Source organism: Arabidopsis lyrata (assembly GCF_000004255.2).
Source record: "Arabidopsis lyrata subsp. lyrata unplaced genomic scaffold ARALYscaffold_5, whole genome shotgun sequence".
Classification (NCBI taxonomy): domain Eukaryota; kingdom Viridiplantae; phylum Streptophyta; class Magnoliopsida; order Brassicales; family Brassicaceae; genus Arabidopsis; species Arabidopsis lyrata.
Genome location: NW_003302551.1, coordinates 13,510,034 through 13,533,184, shown reverse-complemented (window position 1 = coordinate 13,533,184; position 23,151 = coordinate 13,510,034). Strand labels below are relative to the sequence as shown.

Genomic DNA, 23,151 nt, shown 5'->3' with positions numbered 1-23,151 from the left:
ACGGATTTCCTACTTCTGGCTTTTCGTATGAAGATCAAAATTTATTTATAGGAATTGTGAAAAGAGCAGTAAAACTCTCAATGTACAGTTTTTTGTGACAAAGATATTGGCTTCACTCATTCCATACCATCTTCTTAACAACACTTATGATGCAACAAGAGGAAATAATCTATTGATGAAAATGTTTTAAGCCGTGGTGGAGACTGGGAAGAGCTTTTCTACCATGTTGTTGGAGAGGATTCTATTTGGGTCCAGTTCCCTGCGTGCTTTGTTGTATTCATCCACTGGGAAACGTTTTCTGATTCTTGCTTGTAGGGCTTCAAGTTCTTCTTTATCTTTTGGTATCTGATTACATAAACATCAAACAGAAAACATTAGAAATTGTCTAAATAGTAACCTCAACAGATTCTCATCTCCTTTGCTTACTTCTCACAATGAGAAGTTGAGGACAATTGTAGTTCAAGCAGAAACAAATGTAATCAAGATACAGAGACTTTTTGTTCGTTTAGTTACAGTTATGGATCTAACTAAAATACTAAATTCTAGAAAGGTGAGTAAATAATGGTATCTGTGTGTTGGGATACACGAATCCCATACTTATATTGGAAAATCTACAATTACCTCAATTTTAGCCCAATGTTCATACGCAGAATATTGATCCCACAATTGTTTCTGTGTCAAATGTCTATAGTGGAAAAATTCATCTGTGATGTCCTTCCTCTGGCGAGGGTCTGCTGTCGGGAGGTACATGATTATACCAACCTGAGACAAAATGTAATGTAGCATATTGTGTAAGTGTAGATGGCTAGCAATTAAAAGAGGAAAAAACCGGCAAACAGTCAGTGTTGGAACAAGATTGGCCAACAGCAAAAATCTAGCAAGTGAAACAACAATCTAGCCCCTAAGAGTACAGTATGTAGCATCATTTCTACCGGATTCATCTTTGTCTATGAACATTTTAGCATCAAATTTTCAAATGTTTTCCTCCACCATAAAGGCAGAGAGGCACAAAACAAGCTTCCTAAAGACTGACACCGATATCTTTTTATACTTTCATGATAGTCTAAGACAAGTAAATGGAAGAATAAAGGACATCAAACAAGAGTTACCCATGAAAAAATGTCATCCTCTGCAGTGCTGAATGCAGGACTAATGGGGCTCTTACTTCGAGCCGTCCATCGCTGCTCTATTGGAGATGGTGCTGGTATTGCTTCTTTTTCTATTAGTTTTTTCAGCTCTTCTATGTATTCAAGGTCTTTCATGCTAGGGTTGGCGAGGGTTCCAGCAGGAAAACAAGATTCTGATACCCACTGTTGACCACCACAGTCAAAGCCCAGAATTTCATCACTCCACCCTACTCTATATCCTTCTGATTTTTTCCAAAACTCCGCCTCAGCCTGATTTACTTTTGCAACATGAACGTCATTGAGAGGATCAAGGGCAAGTAGCTTATCTCTCAACTCTGTAAACGAAAGCTCCTTTATATCTGGCTCATTGCTGTCAGGAGACTTCTTACCAGAGTCCTGGACCCTATACATCATGGTGCAAAATTATTTTGTATTTTATTCAGACTTCCACATTAGAGAAAGCAAGTTAGACACAAGACTTAAAGAAAAATGATACCTGTACTTCACAATGCTCTCTCTATAGAGATCACGGACATGCTGTACAGCCTCCTCTGTAGTGTACTTTGGTTTGTCCTTAAGTGGCCCACTCCATTTTGATACAGGGTTGCATGTTACAACCACGACTGTGTCGGTATAAGGAATATATAGGTACTTAACATGCTTGTTTGCAGAGAGCAATTTTCTGAACAGCCAGAAACAAAAACAAAAGTTAGGAAACGTGAGACTATTTCTGGGATCAATTTGCTTCATAGTAGAGGGAGTGCTTTCCCAAATGCTAAAAATGCACTATGCCAAATGAATGGGGTAGTAACTAGAAAGTGAACAAAACTTAAAGCTAATGCATCAACCTGATACTTCTCTGATAATCTGACCAGAAGAAAATTTGTATACTGAGCATGGTTTCTCTAAGCTGGAGCCATAATATCAAGACTAAGATAGCGAAAGTTAGCAACACTTAACTTGTGATTTTTCTTGATTTCTTGCAAGTTTGAGACGTATGTGTGCTCCACAAGTTCATGTCTTTCAACACATTGGAGGGTGACCTCAGCAACAACTCCAAGTCCACCAAGGCCACATCGAGCTAGATGAAAGAGCTCCGGATCTTTCTCTCTTGATAGTTCAATTGTTCCCTTTGCAGGAGTAACCAGCTTCATACTGATCACCTGCTCATCAATAGGAGGCAATCTAGCACCTGTCCCATGTGCCCCAATCTGAAGATAAACAAAAATATAGAATCTAAACCTCAAAGCACAAGATAAAGACGAACAACTGAAGTTGTTTCAGATTCTTCATAAGTTCCACAACCCTAGACTTCACACAATGAAGAGAAGAGCATGCAAACCTGAATAATACCACCAATCTGCTGCTCTCTAATGGAGGCAAAGTTCTGAAGAGTCAGTCCATAGTCTTTAATGGCGTCAACCAATTGCTGGACCCTAATCCCAGCCTGCACCGTAACTCTCTTCTTCTCTTTATCCACCTCTAGAACTTTATCCATGAGCGCTAGATTCACCATCCCGGAGCGAGACAAACCAATCCCATTGGGGGACAGACCCGATCCAACGGGTCGGATCCTTAACTTCTTCTCATGAGATTCCTTAACGAGAGCTTCGAGGTCAGCTAGATTCTCCGGTTGACTAAAGTTCCTCGTCTGTACCTCATGCGTACCACTCCAATTAGAGACAGTGTGAAGATCTTCAGGCAACGGAGCGTAACGGAAGATTTGAGCCTTCTTGTGCTTAGCATTTTCAGGGAATGGAAATGAGAAGTAGGTAGCGACTCCAGAGAAGACAGCGAGTGCTGCGTATCCGGCGTATTTACGGAATTCGGCTTCTGAGGCGGTGGACGGAATCGGAGGTGGAGGACGTGGCGGTGGCGGCGGTGGTGGAGTCAATGTTTGACCGGCGGTGCAGAGAGTACGGTGAGGCGAAAATGGAGACCGGATGGTGGATGAAGAAGGAGATAGGGTTCCCAGAGAATGGCCGACGGAGCGGCGGAGAAGAAGTGACCGGAGCATTTTTTTGTTTTACTTCAGGCGATCTGAACCTGAGCGAAATGTTCTGTACAGGATCGGGTTTAGTGATTTAAGAAAGTTTCCATTATTTGCCCCGTTATTATTCCTGGTTTCATAATTTGAGCCACGTAATTTGTTAATGAGCATTTTAGCCCTATAACTATAAGTAGTGTATGGACCAAAACCATTTGGTATTAGATTGTCCAGATTCCTAAACCAAACAAAACCAGAAATTTTATTGTAGTTTTGGACCTTTTGGCTTTTTGTCCCACATGCGAATCGGAATCGAGTCGAACCGTTAGAGCATGATTATAGATAGTCTCTTAAGAAAATCTTAAGATTATGTTAGCATTTAATTGATTATATTTATTCCCAAAAGTGTCTTAAAGCTAAGAAATGTTTCTTAGCTAAGAAACAAAAAAAAATGCTAAGAGGTGGAACAAAAAAAATATTGCTTAAATATTCTTAAAAAGTATTATTAAGAGCCTTTGGATAATCATGCTCTTATGCTCACAAAGTAGCAAAACCACATCACTCACTCTATTGAGCCATCGAAGGCTTTACTTTTTTTTTGGTAAATTAAGATTGTTGATTTTGTATTGATTTCGTTTTCTAAACAACAATAACCACAACACGTGGATAACAGAATATCTAAACGCTTTAACCGTGAGATATATAGTCTCAAGAGCTTGAAATAAATGATTACATTTTCAAAAAGTGAATATTATATAATTTACACATAGCCGACCAAACATTAAATACATTTATACGAAAAGTGAATTTATCTTAATTTGAAAACATAAGATGCATTTGGATAGCAATATTTTGGATAACTATAAGGAGTGTATTCAATTTTGTATTTTTGTCCTACATAAAATCCGCTTCGATCTGTTATACTCGAGTGACTAAACAAAATAGCAAAGCCACCTATCTATGGAATCATCAAAGTTATAGTTTTCTTTTCCATTTTTTATTTTATTTTTAGGTAAACTTAGATTGTTGATTTTGTGTTGTCTTATTTATCGGTTATCAATCTAATCGCAACACGTAGACACATAGTCTAAACGCTTAAACTATAAAATATAATTTCAACAGTAAACAATAAATTATTTATTTTAATAAATTAATATTAATATTCTATTAGCCAACCAAACATTAAATTCACTTATACGAAAAAAAAATCTACATCAATTTGGCAACATAAGTACATTTAAATCGCTCTATTTTGGTTAGATACTACACTATTCAAATGCGGTTTGCAAAAAGTGCAGACGGTTCCACCGTACCGCTGCACCGCCTTTTTAAATTCATTGTAGCGAACCGGTGTGTAACCGCAATGTAAATCTCACATGGTACTAAAATCCCCTTTTTCTCCTATTTTTCCTTTTCGGTTTAATTAATGATTATTTTTTCCCCTGGCTTCGAACTCCACAGAGAGAGCACAAACGACGACTCTTGTTCTACTCTCTCTATCTTTTTCCCCACACCAGCTTTCTCCGCCGATCCTCCACCATACTACGGTGCCGGAATCTCCTAGACGACACAGTATGTTGACTGAAATTTAATTTCTGGTTTGACTATCTTTTCGCATTTGCTGGGGCGTATATAACACACACACACAAACGCGTATACATGCCGATTAAATTAGGGGTTTTAAGCTGAATCGTGGATGGGTCAGAAGAAGAAAACCTCCGCTCGTTCCAAACAATCGCCGTCTTCTGCGGCGGTGACGACGGTGGCAGTGACAGAGGTGGAGCCGTCTGAGATTACCGCTTGTAGCTTCAACGATGGGGGTTTTTCCGGACCAGACGCTAATGTTGAGCCGTTGGATTCAGCTGTCGTCAAGCTAGAATGCGAGAAGGCACTGAAGTCGTTTGGACGGGGGAGCTATAACAAGGCGATTCGTCTCATCAAGGATTCGTGCTCTCGCCATCAAGACTCTGCCCTAATCCACCGTGTTCAGGGAACTATCTGCGTCAAGGTTGCTGCTGTGTACGAGGATCTAGCTACGAAACACAAGCATCTGCGAAATGCAATTGAATCTGCTAGAAAAGCTGTGGAGCTGTCTCCAAATTCGATTGAGTTTGGGCATTTTTATGCCAACTTGCTTTATGAGGCTGCCAACGATGGGAAGAGAGAGTACGAGGAGGTTGTGCAAGAGTGCCATCGTGCTCTTTCCATCGAATATCCGATTGATCCTGCTAGGGAGAGTCTTCAGGATGAGACTCAGCTGAAGATATTGACACCTGAGGCTCGTATTGCACATTTCCAGGATGAGCTCAGGTCACTGATACAGAAGTCTAACATTTATTCATTGTCCACTTGGATGCAGAACTTGGGAAATGGTGAAGAGAAATTTAGGTTGATCCCTCTTAGGAGAATGGCCGAGGATCCTATTGAGAGTAACTTGATTCAGACCAGGAGGCCTAATGAGATTAAAAAAGCTACCAAGACTCTTGAAGAGAGGAGGAAGGAGGTTGAAGTGAGGGTAGCTGCACATAGGTTGTTGCAGCAGAAGTCAGAGTCTTCCCCGTCGGAGAATGTAGAAGCTGTTAACAACAAGGGATCAGATCCAACATTAGGAGCGGGGCCAAGAAGTGGGGAGAGAAGAAAGCATGGAAATGCAAGGAAAAACGGCTCCACAGCGGATAGAAGGGATCGGGTTAGGTCATACTGGGATTCTTTGAGCAAAGAAATGAAGAAAGAATTCGTAAGAGTTAAGTTCAGTGATCTTAAGAGTCACTTTAGTGCTTCAAAGGATGGGCAAGCATATGAGATTCTTAGCGAGGCTCTGTCCTTTTGTGAGGCCAATAAGACTTGGAGGTTCTGGGCTTGCTGCCGGTGTAGTGAAAACTTCATAGAGCCTGAGGCTCATATGCATCATATTGTGCAGGAGCACATGGGTAACGTGTTACCTAAGATGCAAATGGTTTTGCCTCAAATTGTCGACACTGAAAGGATTAATATGCTTTTTAATTCCCCATGGAAACCATTGGATCTCTCTGCTGCGGTGAAATTGCTTCTCAGTCAGCAGAAAATCCAAAAATCTGAGTTTAATGAATTTCACTCTGGAGATAATATGGATGATGGTGACGATTGCTTCAAGGATGCATGGAATGATACTACACCAGAGAAAGAAAACCTTGGAGATGCTTGCAACGGTTGGAATGAGAACGAATCTGAAGAAGGTAAGTTGTCGATCGCGTTTCCTCCTCCTGATGGATGGCCTATATCTGATGATCCTGAACGTGCAAAGCTCCTTGAAAAAATCCGTGCAGCCTTTGAGCTGCTTATTAGACACAAATATTTAGCTGCCAGCCATCATGATAAGGTGATTCAATTTACGGTGGATGAACTCCAGAATCTACCCTCGGTTTCGCAATTCTTAAATCGTGGCTTGAACAAGTCACCCTTATGCATCTGCTTTTTGGGAGCTTCCCATCTCAAGAAAATTCTCAAATTCCTGCAGGACTTGTCTCAGGCCTGTGGATTGAGTCGATGTTCCGAACAAAGTAACCCCAACGATGAAATTAATTTTGGTGACCTGGGTCGTGAAGTTACAGAGGAGATTCTTCTTGATGGTGAAGATTCATGTCTTCTTTTGGATGAAAAGTTGTTTGGAACTGAGTGCATCCAAGAGAAATATATGGGCTCAGCAGTTAATAATGCTAATGGAAATGATGTGTCTTCTGGTGCGGATGGATTTCTTTCATGGATCTTCGCAGGACCCTCTAGCGGGGAACAAGTTGTGTCATGGATGTGCACAAAGGAAGAGAAAACAAATCAAGGACTGGAGATCATGCAGCATCTTGAGAAGGAGTTCTATCACTTACAGAACCTCTGCGAGAGAAAATGCGAGCACTTAAGCTACGAGGGAGCACTGCAGACTGTTGAGGACCTATGTCTTGAAGAAGGCCGGAAGAGGGAGACTTCAGCAGAGTTTACCCATGAAAGCTATGAATCTGTGTTGAGGAAACGAAGAGACGATCTAAATGATAATGACCTTGAGTTGGTGTTTATCAGTAGTAGGTTTGAGTTAGATGCTATAACAAATGTTTTGAAAGATGCTGAAACCCTTAACCACAATCAATTTGGATATGAAGAATCATATGGCTGCACGAGTTCTCAGCTTCGTGATCTGGAATCTGGTGAAGCTGATGAATGGGGGATGAAGGATTCCTTACATGAGGCTGACAGTTTCATAGAGATTGCGATCCAGAAACAAAAAGAGCAGTTGTCTGCAGAGGTAACCTTTATTATTTTTACGCAACACGACTGCGATAATCATTAGCTGCCTTTCTGCTTTAAAAATAATCTGTATATGTGGTGATATCACAGCTTAGCAAAATTGACGCGCAAATGATGCGTACTGTCACTGGGATGCAGCAATTAGAGCTAAAGCTTGGACCAGTTTCCTTCAACGATTATCAGATAGTATTGTTACCTTTGGTGAAGTCCTACATGCGGGTAGTTATCTAACTCTTTAGACCTTGTTACTTTTTCTTCCATTAGTAGCAGTGTTCTTTCAGGTTCTTATTGGCATTTCCATCTTAATCTCCCCCTTTCATTCTCTCTCTCTCTCTCTCTCCAGGCACATTTGGAGGCGTTAGCAGAGAGAGATGCCACTGAGAAGTCTGATGCTGCAAGAGAAGCTTTACTTGTTGAGCTCGCTCTTGATTCTAAGAAGGAGGCTCGAGGAAGAAATGATAATTCAAAAAACATGCTGGAAAAGTCCAAGGACAAGAAAAAGATTAAAGACACTAGGAAACTGAAGGATTTGAAGGTTTGAACCATCTGTTGTCTACTTTTAGGTATTTCTTGTCTATATTTGTAACTAGCTTTACTTTTTTGTTATAGGCAACTATTGGAAACGACCATCGCTTCAATACTGATTCTTTTGAACACAGGTGAAGATCTGCTTTGTTCATAATTTTTACTTAAGCGGGTGTAACCTGGATAATCTTTGTTTCTGAAAATGTTGGTGGTGTATAATCTGTTGTTGATTTACCTGCTAATTTCTTGTTCCAGCCCCCTTACGGTTGCATCTGTCGGTGATTATTCAGAGGCTGATGTTGTTTCTGAAGCTGTTGAAGCTATAAAAGAACAGGAAGAGGAATATAAACGCCAAAGAGAGCTAGAGGAGGAGGAGAGAAAACTTGAAAAAACTCTAGAGTATCAGAGAAGAATTGAGGATGAAGCTAAGGAGAAGCACATGGCAGAACAACAAAAGAAATACAGCTCTTCAGTTCCCATTAATGTTGCAAAGGCAGTGTATAATGCATGCACAGATAATGTAGTTGATTATTTAGATTTACAAGGACATGGAAAATCCATAAATCAGGTAACAATGGAGTGACAAGGTGGGTGGAGTTATGTTTATTTTAATCATCACTTGAAATTAATTTCTGGGTTTCTTTGCTTTATCAGGAGAAAAGGAATGGACGACTTGACAACCTGGAAGGAGCCAGAGTGAATACAAATGGAGTTTTCCCGTCAACAAATTATTCTGCGATATCTGATAGTGCAAAGGTGCAGGATGTAAAATCCCAAAAAGGTTAGCACTGGTCTTCGAATATGAAAATATGTGTCTGCTGACCTTTCTGAGGCACTTTTTTTTTTTTTTTTTTTTTGTGTTGCAGTAGTGCCTAATGGCACAGCTATGCAAGCTGGTATGTTCCAATCTGATCAACGAACTGGGAGGAGAGGTAGACGCCAAAAAGCTTCAAACAAGTTAGTTGATGGAAAATATCCAGTCACACCTCCTGAGACCGAAAATAGTAAATCTCAGTGGTCAGGCACCGACGCCGAGAGACATTCTGAAACTCTACGTAACAATGGTGGTAAGCGATTTTGTTTTATTTTTATTTTTGTCCTAGATCATTCTCTTTGTCTCATGTTTTCAAAGCACTCATAGTTGTGATCTATTGATGATCTGATATGGATCTAGATTTTTCTTCTTGAGCTTATTGTTTTTCTGAAGTTGAATATTAGATGTGACCAGTTAAGGCACAAATGAAACTCCTTTCATCCGTTAGAACAAATGAAGCCGTTAGATTTCTTAAAACGGATACTTGTGTAACCAGTGTATTTTGTTTTATGCTTTTATGTCAATGAGGAATTACAGTATCTACATTGATTTCCAGCAATTGTTTCTAACATCATTCATCTTGCATTCTAGATGTGGGAACAAAGACATTAAGACAATTACAAGCTGAAGACGATGAAGAAGAAAGGTTTCAAGCTGACCTTAAAAGGGCAGTGCGTCAAAGCCTTGGTAGTTTTTCAACATCCTTGTTTATATATCTGATATCATGTCTGACAGTCAACATTTTGCGATATTTTGCTAAGTACCCATTTTGTCACTATTGTCTGACTGACTGTCATTTCTATGAAGAATGGTGTATTGTGTATACCATTTTTCTTCATTTCACTGCATTTTTAATCTGATTATTTAAGGTGTCTGAAATTATTTTTTCTCATGCTTTACTTATGCCGACAGCTGCTACGTTCTCATTTAGAATTTTCAGCATATTTGGTCTGTAATCATTTTGGGGTGACAAAAGCCCTTGATATGAAGCATTTGACACCAGAACATTTTTTTTTTAACCCAGACGTGTACCAAGGAGGTAGAAATATGGCTTCATGTTTAAGGACACCTCTGGAAGTAAACAATGATGGGGGTTTATCTGAAGACACAATTGAGTCTAGGAGCTCAACCGGAATTGCCATATTTGGCACAGGTCTTCAGAATGAAGTTGGCGAATACAATTGCTTTTTGAATGTTATCATACAGGTAACCTTCACTTTTCATAAACTGTTTGATTTCTTGGGAATTCAGTATCTATCAGCTTAAAAGATTTATCTTTGCTGAAAGCTATTTTTTTTTTTTTTTTTTGATCTTAGTCTCTATGGAATCTGGAGCTGTTTCGAGCTGAGTTCTTACAGAGTTCAACACGAGAGCACCATCACGTGGGAGATCCTTGTGTTGTCTGCTCTTTGTATGAAATTTTTGCTGCTTTGAGCGCTGCTTCGAGTGAAACACAAAATGAACCTGTGGCACCTTCATCTCTCAGGATTGCTTTGAGTAATTTGTATCCAGATAGTAGTTTCTTCCAAGAGGTAAAAGAATTTGATTACTAGTTTTAAATGTTCATCTTAATACAGAGTAAACCTTCATTTCACTTATGAGCCTAAACTTGGGCGTCATATGGTGGACAGGCTCAGATGAACGATGCTTCAGAAGTACTGGCGGTGATCTTTGACTGCCTTCATCGCTCATTTGCTCAAAGTTCAAGCGTGTCTGATGTGGATTCCTCAGACAGCAACTGTACTGGTTCATGGGACTGTGCCAACCGCACATGTATTGCCCATTCTCTGTTTGGAATGGATATTTTTGAGCAACTGAATTGCTACAGCTGTGGGCTAGAATCCAGGCATATGAAGTACACTTCCTTTTTCCATAACATCAACGCTAGTGCCCTACGCACCATGAAGGTAAAAAGCAATGCTAATTAGATAATATTCATTAGACTTGAATTTTCCCATATTTTTTTGATAACTCCCTGCTTTATGCCTTATAGGTTACATGCACTGAGAATTCATTTGACGAACTTCTAAATCTTGTCGAGATGAACCATCAACTAGCCTGTGATTCCGAAACGGGTGGATGTGGGAAACTCAACCATATCCACCATATTCTCACTACTCCACCGCATGTATTTACTACAGGTAAAACTTGTTTTTAGAATTTTTATGAATGGAAACTTTTTTCAGATCGATGATGTTTGTGTCTTGTCACTAATTATTTTGGGACGGGCAGTTTTAGGGTGGCAAAACACATGTGAGACTGTAGAAGACATAGCAGCTACTCTTGCAGCCTTGAATACCGAGATAGACATCAGCATCATGTACCGTGGTCTGGACCCTAAGAGCACATATAGCTTAGTTTCCGTGGTACACATTTCTTCTTCTTCTTCCTTATGACATTACCAGAAGAGTCGTTAAAACATCAGCTATGTACTTTGTGTTTTCCTTGTTTGCTTTCACCCTAAAAACGTCAAGGTAACATATTGTTCTTTTGCTATTTCTGCAACTCCAGGTTTGTTATTATGGACAGCATTATCATTGTTTTGCACATAGTCGTGAGCACGATCAGTGGATCATGTACGATGACAAAACCGTCAAGGTAAGACTATCAATACAATGGGTTTTGCAGGCAGATACACTCATCGACATCATTACCCAGTTTTTGTAATATCTTTCAGGTGATCGGTAGCTGGAGTGATGTTCTTTCTATGTGTGAAAGAGGACACTTGCAACCACAGGTTCTTCTCTACGAGAAGCGTTAAAACAAAAAAGAATCAAAAAGAAAAACAGACCAAGTAGAGTTCCGTTGCTACAGATTAGGAGATCTCGTAAGTACACATACTACAAAGGAAGTAAGTACGTTTTTTTGACAAGCAGAAGTGAACTCGAGAGGAAAGAATGTGATTTACACTCATCTCAGTGGTTCTAACTTCTAAGAGGAGATGTGGAAGAAGATTTTGTCTTTGAAATTAAGCAAAAGTGTTTTCAGTGGAAGAGGTCTTAGAAGATATCATGTAGTTTTCTTGGTTAAATCCTTGTCACATTAAGGATTATATGTTCATATAAATCTATTTCGTCGGTCATCTCTATAAATCATATCATCATTATACATATATCTTATCTTGACAACTAATTAAATTGAAGTTTGAAGTTAGGGGAGAAACTGCAGAAACACTAATCCAATGAAATGTGTACAGTATATCACCTTTTAATACTTACTAATTTACTATATTTATTTTTAATACATTAATTTAAGTTTTAAATCTATGTAAACTCCAATCCAACTGTGTTTAACACTTAAGCTTAAACAGTAAAACGAAGATGCGATCGGAAGATGGGTTGAAAACCGAGACTAAGCTTGAGGAAATGGAACATCTCATAAGAAATATTATGATTATTTAAAAAGTGTCCTGGATGAAATTTGGGGATTCAGGAGTGTTTGCCTGAGAATGACGAATATGGTGGATGTAAGTGAATTCACGGGTAAGCGATTCGATTGTTAGAAAGCAAAAACCTATGTCTTTTGTTGGTCGAGAATCAGCTTCATATGTTGTATTCGCGGGGTCAATCCGCAAAGAGGCAAGCACTCACTATGGACATTGGTGGATCCGTGAATAATGTATGACGACCTCATGGTCACATTAGGCAAGTTGTGCTACATCAGGTAGCAATAATATGGTCATAATAGTATTTAGAAGGACAAATGGGTAGAAACTGCATGAGAATGAATTTATAATTGTAGGAGCGGTTTTTTAAAAACAGAGCGGTTCAGTTCGCAAACCGATTACTCCGCTTCCTCTTGTTAACCATATATACGGATGGTTAAAACTAAAATAATTACTAATCAAAGTAAACCGGTTTGTAATCGCTAATGTAAATCCCTTTCTCGGTTTAATGATTTTCTTCTGCTCCATAGCGAGAGAGAGAGAGAGCAGCACAACGACTCTTGTGTTACTCTCTCTATATCTCTCCCCTCACCAACAATCTCCGCCGTAACACGTTGCCGGAATCTCTCAGGCGACGCCGTCTGTTGACTGTATTATAATTGCCGATTTGACCTTCTCTGCGCATTTGGTGGGGCGTAAATATATACGTACGCGTATACATATCTCTGAGTATTCTTCATGCCGATAAAATTAAGGGTTTTGAGCTGAATCGTGGATGGGTCAGAAGAAGAAAGCCCCCGCGCCGTTGGATTCGGCTGTGATCAAGCTCGAATGCGAGAAGGCACTCAAGTCATTCGGGCGGGGGAGCTACAACAAGGCGATTCGTCTGATAAAGGATTCATGCTCTCGTCATCAAGACTCTGCCCTAATCCACCGTGTTCAAGGAACTATCTGCGTCAAGGTTGCTGCTGTCTACGAGGATCTAGCTACGAAACACAAGTATCTCCGGAATGCAATTGAATCTGCTAGAAAAGCTGTGGAGTTGTCTCCGAATTCGATTGAGTTTGGGCATTTTTATGCCAACTTGCTTTATGAGGCTGCTAATGATGGGAAGAGAGAGTATGACGAAGTTGTGCAAGAGTGTCAACGTGCTCTCTCTATCGAAAATCCGATTGATCCTGCTAAAGAGAGTTTGCATGATGAGACTCAGTTGAAGATATTGACACCTGAGGCTCGTATTGTTCATGTGCAGGATGAGCTCAGGTCACTGATACAGAAATCTAACATTGGTTCATTGTCTACTTGGATGAATAATCTGGGAAAAGGTGAAGAAAAGTTTCGGTTGATACCCATTAGGAGAATGGCCGAGGATCCTATTGAGAGTAACTTGATTCAGACCAGGAGGCCTAATGAGATTAAAAAAGCTAACAAAACTATTGAAGAGATAAGGAAGGAGGTTGAAGTTAGGGTAGCTGCAGCTAGGTTGTTGCAGCAGAAGTCAGAATCTTCCCCGTTGGAAAATGTAGGAGCTGTTGACAACAAGGGACCAGATCCAACTTTAGGTTCGGGGAAGAGAAGCGGAGAGAGGAGAAAGCATGGAAATGCAAGGAAAAACGGCTCCACAGCGGATAGAAGGGATCGGGTTAGGTCATACTGGGATTCTATGAGCAAAGAAATGAAGAAACAATTGCTTAGAGTTAAGGTTAGTGATCTTAAGAGTCACTTTAGTGCTTCAAAGGATGGGAATGCAAATGAGATTATAAGTGAAGCTCTGTCCTTTTGTGAGGCCAATAAGACTTGGAGGTTCTGGGTTTGCTGCCAGTGTAGTGAAAAGTTCATAAAGTCTGAGGCTCATATGCATCATATTGTGCAAGAGCACATGGGTAATGTCTTACCTAAGATGCAAATGGTTCTGCCTCAAAGTGTCGACACTGAGAGGATTGATATGCTTCTTACTTCCCCATGGAAACCATTGGATCTCTCTGCTGCGATAAAATTGCTTCGCGGTCAGCAGAAAATCCAAAATTCTAAGTTTGATGAATTTCACTCTGGAGATAATATGGATGACGGTGACGATTGCTTCACGGATGCACGGAATGATACTTCACCAGAGAAAGAAAGCCTTGGATACACTTGCAACGGTTGTAATGAGAATGAACAAGAAGAGGTTAAGCTGTCGATCGCATTTCCTCCTCCTGATGGATGGCCTATATCTGATGATCCTGAACGTGCAAAGCTCCTTGAAAAAATCCGTGCAGCCTTTGAGCTGCTTATTAGACACAAATACTTAGCTGCCAGCCATCATGATAAGGTGATACAATTTACGCTGGATGAACTTCAGAATCTAGCTTCGGTTTCACAATTCTTAAGTCGTAGCTTGAACCAGTCACCCATATGCATCTGCTTTTTGGGAGCTTCCCAGCTCAGGAAAATTCTCATATTCCTGCAAGACTTGACTCAGGCCTGTGGATTGAATCGATATTCTGAACAAAGTAACTCCAATGATGAAATTAATTCTGGCGACCTGAGTCGTGAAGTTACAGAGGAGATTCTTCTTGATGGTGAAGATTCATGTCTTCTTTTGGATGAAAAAGTACTTGGCACTGAGTGCATCCAAGAGAAATATATGGGCTCAGCATTTGATAATGTAGCTATAGTAAGTTCTGGAGATATTGCTAACGGCAATAATGTGTCTTCTGGTGCGGATGGATTTCTTTCATGGATCTTTGCAGGACCCTCTAGCGGGGAACAAGTTGTGTCATGGATGTGCACAAAGGAAGAGAAAACAAATCAAGGACTGGAGATCATGCAGCATCTTGAGAAGGAGTTCTATCACTTACAGAACCTCTGCGAGAGAAAATGCGAGCACTTAAGCTACGAGGGAGCACTGCAGACTGTGGAGGACCTTTGTCTTGAAGAAGCCCGGAAGAGGGAGACTTCAGCAGAGTTTACCCATGAAAGTTATGAATCTTTGCTGAGGAAACGAAGACAAGGGCTAAATGAGAATGACCTTGAGTTGGTGTTTATCAGTAGTAGGTTTGAGTTAGATGCTATAACAAATGTTTTGAAAGATGCTGAAACCCTCAACCACAATCAATTTGGATATGAAGAATCATATGGCTGCACGAGTTCTCAGCTACGTGATCTGGAATCTGGTGAAGCTGATGAATGGGGGATGAAAGATTCCTTACATGAGGCTGACAGTTTCATAGAGGTTGCGATCCAAAAACAAAAAGAGCAGCTGTCTGCAGAGGTATCCTTTTCGATCTTTACGCAACACGACTGTGATAATCACTAGCTGCCTTTCTGCTTTAAAAATAATCTGTATATGTGATATCACAGCTTAGCAGAATCGACGCTCAAATGATGCGGAATGTCACTGGGATGCAGCAATTAGAACTAAAGCTTGGACCAGTTTCCTTCAACGATTATCAGATAGTATTGTTACCTTTGGTGAAGTCCTACATGCGGGTAAGTATCTAAAGACCTTGTTACTTTTTCTTCCATTGGTTGCAGTGTTCTTTCAGGTTCTAATTGGCATTTCCATCTTAATCTCCCCCTTTTCCCCTCTCTCTCTCTCCAGGCACATTTGGAGGCGTTAGCAGAGAAAGATGCCACTGAGAAGTCTGATGCTGCAAGAGAAGCGTTACTTGTTGAGCTCGCTCTTGATTCTAAGAAGGAGGCTCGAGGAAGAAATGATAATTCAAAAAACACGCTGGAAAAGTCCAAGGACAAGAAAAAGATAAAAGACACTAGGAAACTGAAGGATTTGAAGGTTTGAACCATCTGTTGTCTACTTTTAGGTATTTCTTGTCTATATCTGTAACTAGCTTTAATGTTTTGTTATAGGCTACTATTGGAAACGACCATCGCTTCAATGTTGACTCAATTGAACACAGGTGAAGATCTGCTTTGAACATAATTTACTTTAAGATGGTGTAACCTGGAAAATCTTTGTTTCTGTATATGTTGGTGGTGAATGATGTGCGGTTGATGTACTTAATGATTTCTTTTTCCAGCCTCCCTTCTGTTGCATCTTTTGTTGATCATTCAGAGGCTGACGTTGTTTCTGAAGCCGTTGAAGCGTTAAAAGATGAGGAAGAGGAATACAGACGCCGTATCGAGTTAGAGGAAGAGGAGAGGAAGCTTGAAAAAACTCTAGAGTATCAAAGAAGAATTGAGAATGAAGCTAAGGAGAAGCACATCGCCGAACAAAATAAGAAATACAGCTGTTTACATCCGATGAATGTGACAGAGGCAGTGTATGATGATTGCATAGAAAATTTCTTTGATGATGTAGATTTACAAGAACAAGAAAAATCCATAAATCAGGTAACAATAGAGTGACAAGGTTGTGGAGGTGAGGTATTTTTTTTAATTATCTCTTAAAATTAATTTCTGGGTTTCTTTGCTTTACCAGGAGAAAAGGAATGGACAACTTGATGACTTGGAAGGAGCCAAAGTGAATATAAATTGTGTTTTCCTGTCAACAAATCATTGTGTGATATCTGATACTGGAAAGGTGCAGGATGTAAAATCCCAAGAAGGTTAGCACTGGTCTTCTAGTATGAATATATGTGTCTACTGACCTTTGTGAGGCACTTATATTTGATTGTTTTGTTTTGCAGTAGTGCCTAACGGTATAGCTATTCAATCTGGTGTTTTCCAATCTGATCAACGCCCTGGGAGGAGGGGTAGACGCCAAAAAGCTTCAAACAAGTTGGTTGATGGAAAATATCAGGTCATACCTTCTGAGAGCGAGGATAGTAAATCTCAGAGGTCAGGCACCGTAAGTGAGAGACAATCTGAAATTCTACGTAGCAATGGTGGTAAGACTTTATTTTTCCAATTATTGTCCTAGATTCTTCTCTTTGTCTCATTTTTTTTAAAGCATTGATAGTTTGAATTGTAGATGATCTGATATGGATCTAGATTTGTTTTCCTCAGGTTACTGATTTTTCAAACTTATATGAGATGCGCTTGGGGAGACCATTAAGGCACTAATGAAACTGCTTTTATCTGTTGGAACTAATGAAATAGTTTAGATCTCTACAATAAGTGTATCTTGATTTTTGCATTTCTGTCAACGAGGAATGTCAGTATTTTCATTAATTTCAACAATTTCTTTTCTACTATCATTTATCTTGCATTCAATATTGTATCCTGGTGATGTAGATGCGGGAATAAAGACATTACGACAATTACAAGCTGAAGACGATGAAGAAGAAAGATTTCAAGCTGACCTTAAAAGGGCAGTGCTTCAAAGCCTTGGTAGGTTTTCAACCATCCTTGTTTATATATCATGTCTGACAGTCATTTATAGGAAGACTGGTTTACTGTATACATATACCACTTCTCTCCATCTCAGGACACATTCTTTTATCTATTTTTTTTTTCTCATGCTTTGCTTATGCCAACAGCTGCTACCTTTTCTTTTAGAATTTTCTGTGATAATATTGGGGTGACAAAGGCCCTTGATATGAAGCATCTGACACCAGCACATTTTGTTTGAACCCAGATGTGTACCGAGGAGGTAGAAATATGACATCATGTTTGAGGACATCTCTGGAAGACAACAATGATTGGGTTTTATCTGATGTCACAAAGGAATCTCAGAGTTCGCCCGGAGTTGCCATATTTGGCACAGGTCTTCAGAATGAAGTTGGCGAATACAATTGCTTTTTAAATGTTATCATACAGGTAACCTTCACTTCTCATAAACTGTTTGATTTCTTGGGTATCAATGTCTATAATTTCCAGCTTAAAAGTTTTCCGTTTTTTTTTTCGGTTTTGTTATTATCTTAGTCTCTATGGAATCTGGGGCTGTTTCGAGCTGAGTTCTTGCGGAGTTCAACACTAGAGCACCATCACGTTGGAGATCCTTGTGTTGTCTGCTCATTGTATGAGATTTTAACTGCTTTAAGTGCTGCTACGAGTGAAGCACGAAAAGAACCTGTGGCTCCTTCATCTCTCAGGATTGCTTTGAGTAACTTGTATCCAGATAGCAGTTTCTTCCAAGAGGTAAAGAATTGATCTCTGGTTTTTCAGATTAAGCTTTTTGTTTTCATAAAGGAGCCTAAACTTGGGCGCGTCATATGGTGGACAGGCTCAAATGAATGATGCTTCAGAAGTATTGGCCGTAATCTTCGACTGCCTTCATCGCTCATTTGCTCAAAGTTCAAGCGTGTCTGACACAGAATCTACTGAGAGCAACAGTACTGGTTCATGGGACTGTGCCAATCGCTCATGTATTGCCCATTCTCTGTTTGGAATGGATATTTTTGAGCAATTGAATTGCTACAGCTGTGGGCTGGAGTCCAGGCATTTGAAATACACTTCCTTTTTCCATAACATCAATGCTAGTGCCCTACGCACCATGAAGGTATCATATGAGTGTTCAATAGACTTGCATTTTCACATATATTATTAGATTACTCACTGTGGTTTTGTCCCATTTTACGCCTAATAGGTTACATGCGCTGAAAATTCATTTGATGAACTTTTAAATCTTGTCGAGATGAACCATCAACTAGCTTGTGATCCCGAAGCTGGTGGGTGTGGAAAACCCAACCATATCCACCACATTCTCACCACTCCACCACATGTTTTTACTATAGGTAAAACCTTTTTTAGGATTCTGATGACTGCAAACCTTTTCTGATCACTGATATTTTGGGGCTGGCAGTTTTAGGGTGGCAAAACACATGTGAGACTGTAGAAGACATAGCAGCTACCCTTGCAGCCTTGAATACCGAGATAGATATCAGCATCATGTACCGTGGTCTGGACCTTAAGAGCACATATAGCTTAGTTTCCGTGGTACACATTTCTTCTTCTTCCCTATGACATTACCAGAAGAATGTTGTCTAACTTGAAACTGCCTCTGTACTTTGTGTTTTCATTGTTTACTTTCACCCTAAAATCTCACGGCCTTTCACAAATTCTGTATGTTTTTCTTGCTATTTCTGCAACTCCAGGTTTGTTATTATGGACAGCATTATCATTGTTTTGCACATAGTCATGAGCACGATCGGTGGATCATGTACGATGACCAAACAGTCAAGGTAAGACTATACTTACACCGCACTTTGCAGGCAGATACACTTGTCGACACTATCACCCATTTGACGTAATATCTTCAGGTTATCGGTAGCTGGAGTGATGTACTTTCTATGTGTGAGAGAGGACATTTGCAACCACAGGTTCTTCTCTACGAAAAGAAACTTTAAATCAGAAAACAAAAGAAAAAACAGAGCAAGTAGAGTTACGTTGCAACAGTTTTGGAGATCTCCCAAGTACAAACTGCAAAGAAAGTAAGTACTATTTTTTGATAATCGAAAACTCAGAGAGGAAGGAATGTGATTTTTACTCATCTCAGTAGTTCAAAGAGGATGGGGAAGAAGATTTTGTCTTTAAGCTTAAGCAATAGTGTTTTCATTGGAAGAGGTTTTAGAAGATGTCATATAGTTTTAAGTAATCTTGGCCAAATCATTGTCACATTAAGCATTATATGTTCATATAATTATCTATACAACCTTCGAGAAAATAAAATGAAAAAATCATTAAAGCCTTTTTTTCTTCGGTCGTTTTGTATAAGATCATATCATTTTTGATAAATATATTCAACAATGTGTTTCATTACAATTAATTAGCTACACGTTTGGTTTTGTTCTTGTTCAATTTCCACGTTTATTTTAAATTGAGAATAGATTTTCATTGCCTTTGACATAACAAATAAAATTAAATAGATTTTCATCATAAGAAACACAAATAATTTAAAAAATAGTAATCGAATAAAATAAAATAAAATCTATACAATAAAAAAGAAGATTAATCTTAATAAAATCAATTCAATATAACTTTAGACTTTTAGTAGTTCAATTAAGATAAAGACTGAACATAAAAATTATTTTGTTATTTAATCCAAAATTGGGACCAAGTACAACATTAAAAAAAACTGTATCCAATCCAAAACCCAAAAAAATAAAACGATTAAGATATTAGCTTTTTAAACTTCAATCTTGACCATTGGTCATACGCAATTAATTCGGAAATCATTATATAGAATTAATTATTATTAACTAAAATTTAGATATATATCTTAAAATTAACAATCAAAATACAATTATACAATCTTAAACACTTAACAAAATAAACAATATTAAAAAATACAATTTTAAATTTAATTTTTTAGTTAAAAAATCGATCCGCGGTATACGGCGGGGTAAAATCTAGTTATTAAGTAAAAACAAAACAACTATTATTAGTAAAAAAAAAAAAACTCAATATCATATAAAGAATCTCCCCTGAAGATACTCCAACAACGGTTTTTTTTTAATAATCTTAATATCTATATTTTACTGAGTCTTCTTTGCACTGAGCAAAATCCGGCTTATATACCAGACTACTTCTCCTTCTTCCCTTCCTCATTTACCAAAAACCATTTACACAGACACACAAACACTAACACACGCATCTCTCTTTCAAAATCCTCATTTTCTTTTCTCAATTCTCCAGAGTCTCTTGTTCTTCTGTTCCCATCGAATGAGCAATACAAAAAACATCCACAAAGGGTTACTAGAGAGGTTTTTAGATCTTCTCTTGATCGCTCTTATAATTTTCATGACTCTAAAAGGCGGCACGAGTGGAGCTTGTGCCGCGTGCAAGTACCAACGTAGACGATGCGCCGCGGATTGCCCCCTCGCGCCTTACTTCCCAGCCGAACAACCGAAACTCTTCCAAAACGTTCACAGGCTATTCGGCGTAAGAAGCATCGTCAAGATCCTAGAAAAACTCGACGAAACTCAGAAACCAGAAGCCATGAAATCAATCATCTTCCAGTCTTATGTCCGTGACCGTTCTCCTGTATACGGCTGCCTCGGCGTCACGCAACAGCTTCAATACATGATATGGCTTGCTGAAGAAGAACTCAAAGCTGTCAATTCTCAACTACAACTCTATCGCTCTCAACCACAAAACGGCCAAAATCAAAATCAAAACCATAATAATCATAATCAGATGATTCATGAGCTTGGTGGTGATAATAAGCAGCAAGAAGATGTTACATCGCAGCAGCTTGATTTGGGAATGGGACTAAACGTTCACAATAATCAGAGCAATGTTGTTACACCATTCTTTAGTCCATTATTACCAGTATCTGAAACACAACAGCCACAAATGTCTTACACTTATAGTTGCAGTGAGGTTAACAACAATGGCTATAGTCCTCCTGCTTACAATACAGATTCAGGCAAGGAGATTCTGACCAACAACAATAATGTTTGGGGTGGTCAGAATCGATTTCTGTATAACGTCAACAATGGAGGAGGATTTAGCAACCAAAACGAGAGCTGTCACGAGATGAAGAGTAATAACGGTGTAATGGCAATACAATCACAGCTCGTAAATCTGCAAATGGCATCAAATCATCAGCAAGTGGAAGAAGATGAAGATGCTCATGAATACGATGAAATCCATCAGTTTCTTGAAATCATTGACGATAGGCAATCATTTGCGGATTCTAAAGAAGCGTACGCGTCAAGGTATGCGTGTTTTTGTTCTCCATCTTTTCTTTGTATAACTATCAAAGAAGTTTTTCTGAAAATGGTCATTGAATTGGAGTATATTGGTGGTTGCAGCTCTGGTGGATCGTTGAAAGAACAGATTGATGAAATTGGAGAGAATGAATTGAGAAGTGCTGCTACTTGCTTTAGTCTAACCAGTATGAATTGAATTGATTTCTCAATTCATGATTCCTATTTATAAAAAGACTTCAGCAATTCATGTTCTTCGAAGTTTTGTTTATTCTAATCTTTTGTTGACACTTTTTAATTTCAGCGTTTCTCTGTTTGTTTTTTTATTTATTTATATAATAAGTATCTATCTCGAATTTCCTTCTAGGGTTAATGAGTGAACTTGAATATTAGAGCATCTCCAATGCCCATTTCTATAATTTCCTCTATTTTAGAGGCATATAATGGAGCAAAATCTCCTCTAAAATAGAGGAAATTATAGAGATGGGCATTGAAGATGGTCTAGTGCAACATAACTCTACTTGCTCAATTTTTTCTTGGTCTTTTAACGGTTAATCAAGGGACGTCACTTCTCTGCACAAGAGACAATCGATGAAGCTAAAAACCGGCATGGCTGAGTGAAGAAGAGAGTCACGAGACTAATGTTAATGTTGCATTACCTCCCGAGATCACTCACATTACTCAGGTAATTAGACTTTCACTTCTTTATGAAACTCTAAAATGTAATGTTGATCTTGTGTTGAACCTGGAAGAAATCAAGAAACTGGGTGTGGATCTTGAGAGACAGATTAGGAGAAGTTGGTTGGGTTGGAGTGATAAGCTAGGAGGCACGTGAATAAGCATAGAAGGCATGTGAAACAGAGTTAAAACAGAGCAAGAAGAAACAGATTGTGTAACCGCTTGAGAGTCTAGTGAGTTGTATATAAATAGAGATAGAAGAGTATTGAAGAAGTTATGCATGTATTGATGTGTGTGTAACAAACATATGTTTTTTTAAAGGAGAGATAGGAGATCTCTTGAACAAATCTCCATTGTTAGGATGCTTGAGTTTGTATCTTGGATTGAGAAGTGATAAGAGAGAAGAGTTCATAGCTTCAAACCTATCACTGAGCCCGGATTATATATACCTAAAGTATCATCGTCCCTAGAAGCTGAAGCCATTCATAGGACTGCACTAAGTGTGAGAAATCTCGGCTATACAAGCATTTAATCTTTGAATCTGATTCCAAAGAGATGGTTAGAGGAGCCCTACGAATAGCTTTAACTTGTGTAACACAAATGTGGCCAGTTGTTTGTCCAAGAACTTGTAATCAGGCAACACAATATTCTAGCGTGCATGTAGTTGGTAATGGCGTGTGTTAAAAAAAAAAACAATATTATTCACTAGATATACTCACTAGATATACTCACTAGATATGTTTTTTTTTTTGTTGATAAAAACTCACTACTTAAAAGAAAAACGTAAAACAAAATTCACAAGTATTGCGGACACTTAGATTTTTTTT

The 23,151-nt window shown here is 38.9% G+C and overlaps 4 protein-coding genes across 5 annotated transcripts; 3 read left to right on the top strand and 1 right to left on the bottom strand.

Moving 5' to 3' along the window:
- Positions 1 to 20: 20 nt before the first annotated feature.
- LOC9313653 (L-galactono-1,4-lactone dehydrogenase, mitochondrial) lies at positions 21 to 3,262 on the bottom strand. The gene is made up of 6 exons (XM_021025102.1): positions 2,470 to 3,262; positions 2,088 to 2,338; positions 1,624 to 1,809; positions 1,110 to 1,530; positions 622 to 762; positions 21 to 345 (listed from the first exon to the last, which is right to left on the bottom strand). Exons 1-6 carry the CDS (start codon positions 3,142 to 3,144, stop codon positions 187 to 189), a joined length of 1,833 nt encoding a protein of 610 aa, XP_020880761.1. The 5' UTR covers positions 3,145 to 3,262; the 3' UTR covers positions 21 to 186.
- Positions 3,263 to 4,530: 1,268 nt separating this feature from the next.
- LOC9313652 lies at positions 4,531 to 11,840 on the top strand. Of its 2 annotated transcripts, XM_021025386.1 has the most exons (16): positions 4,531 to 6,472; positions 6,611 to 7,387; positions 7,480 to 7,608; positions 7,733 to 7,924; positions 7,999 to 8,048; positions 8,170 to 8,482; positions 8,569 to 8,695; positions 8,781 to 8,981; positions 9,320 to 9,415; positions 9,753 to 9,934; positions 10,045 to 10,260; positions 10,360 to 10,635; positions 10,722 to 10,869; positions 10,961 to 11,094; positions 11,240 to 11,326; positions 11,406 to 11,840. In XM_021025386.1, the coding sequence occupies exons 1-16, from the start codon at positions 4,811 to 4,813 to the stop codon at positions 11,487 to 11,489; spliced, it is 4,674 nt and encodes a 1,557-aa protein (XP_020881045.1). In that variant the 5' UTR covers positions 4,531 to 4,810; the 3' UTR covers positions 11,490 to 11,840. The 2 variants fall into 2 exon arrangements, with proteins under 2 accessions (XP_020881045.1, XP_020881044.1); XM_021025385.1 differs by having other exon boundaries at positions 4,531 to 7,387.
- A 647-nt stretch (positions 11,841 to 12,487) lies between these two features.
- On the top strand, positions 12,488 to 19,757 carry LOC9313651. Its single transcript, XM_021025387.1, has 15 exons — positions 12,488 to 15,366; positions 15,456 to 15,584; positions 15,697 to 15,888; positions 15,963 to 16,012; positions 16,133 to 16,445; positions 16,534 to 16,660; positions 16,742 to 16,942; positions 17,289 to 17,384; positions 17,632 to 17,813; positions 17,919 to 18,134; positions 18,220 to 18,495; positions 18,583 to 18,730; positions 18,799 to 18,932; positions 19,091 to 19,177; positions 19,256 to 19,757. The coding sequence occupies exons 1-15, from the start codon at positions 12,889 to 12,891 to the stop codon at positions 19,340 to 19,342; spliced, it is 4,716 nt and encodes a 1,571-aa protein (XP_020881046.1). The 5' UTR covers positions 12,488 to 12,888; the 3' UTR covers positions 19,343 to 19,757.
- On the top strand, positions 19,338 to 22,749 carry LOC9313650 (LOB domain-containing protein 27). The gene is made up of 3 exons (XM_002877536.2): positions 19,338 to 19,426; positions 20,631 to 21,655; positions 21,752 to 22,749. The coding sequence occupies exons 2-3, from the start codon at positions 20,658 to 20,660 to the stop codon at positions 21,843 to 21,845; spliced, it is 1,092 nt and encodes a 363-aa protein (XP_002877582.1). The 5' UTR covers positions 19,338 to 19,426; positions 20,631 to 20,657; the 3' UTR covers positions 21,846 to 22,749.
- The last annotated feature ends 402 nt before the right edge of the window (positions 22,750 to 23,151 follow it).

Excerpts from the sequence above, each read along its gene's own strand:
- LOC9313652 (XM_021025385.1), top strand. The coding sequence starts at position 4,811 with ATGGGTCAGAAGAAGAAAACCTCCGCTCGTTCCAAACAATCGCCGTCT. Across the intron at positions 9,416-9,752 it reads GGCAGTGCGTCAAAGCCTTG|ACGTGTACCAAGGAGGTAGA; the intron begins GTAGTTTTTCAA and ends TTTTTAACCCAG. Across the intron at positions 11,327-11,405 it reads ACGATGACAAAACCGTCAAG|GTGATCGGTAGCTGGAGTGA; the intron begins GTAAGACTATCA and ends AATATCTTTCAG.
- LOC9313650 (XM_002877536.2), top strand. The coding sequence starts at position 20,658 with ATGAGCAATACAAAAAACATCCACAAAGGGTTACTAGAGAGGTTTTTA. Across the intron at positions 21,656-21,751 it reads AAAGAAGCGTACGCGTCAAG|CTCTGGTGGATCGTTGAAAG; the intron begins GTATGCGTGTTT and ends TGGTGGTTGCAG.
- LOC9313651 (XM_021025387.1), top strand. The coding sequence starts at position 12,889 with ATGGGTCAGAAGAAGAAAGCCCCCGCGCCGTTGGATTCGGCTGTGATC. Across the intron at positions 15,367-15,455 it reads AAGAGCAGCTGTCTGCAGAG|CTTAGCAGAATCGACGCTCA; the intron begins GTATCCTTTTCG and ends GTGATATCACAG. Across the intron at positions 18,933-19,090 it reads CATATAGCTTAGTTTCCGTG|GTTTGTTATTATGGACAGCA; the intron begins GTACACATTTCT and ends CTGCAACTCCAG.
- LOC9313653 (XM_021025102.1), bottom strand. The coding sequence starts at position 3,144 with ATGCTCCGGTCACTTCTTCTCCGCCGCTCCGTCGGCCATTCTCTGGGA. Across the intron at positions 1,531-1,623 it reads GAGAGCATTGTGAAGTACAG|GGTCCAGGACTCTGGTAAGA; the intron begins GTATCATTTTTC and ends CATGATGTATAG. Across the intron at positions 346-621 it reads AACATTGGGCTAAAATTGAG|ATACCAAAAGATAAAGAAGA; the intron begins GTAATTGTAGAT and ends TTATGTAATCAG.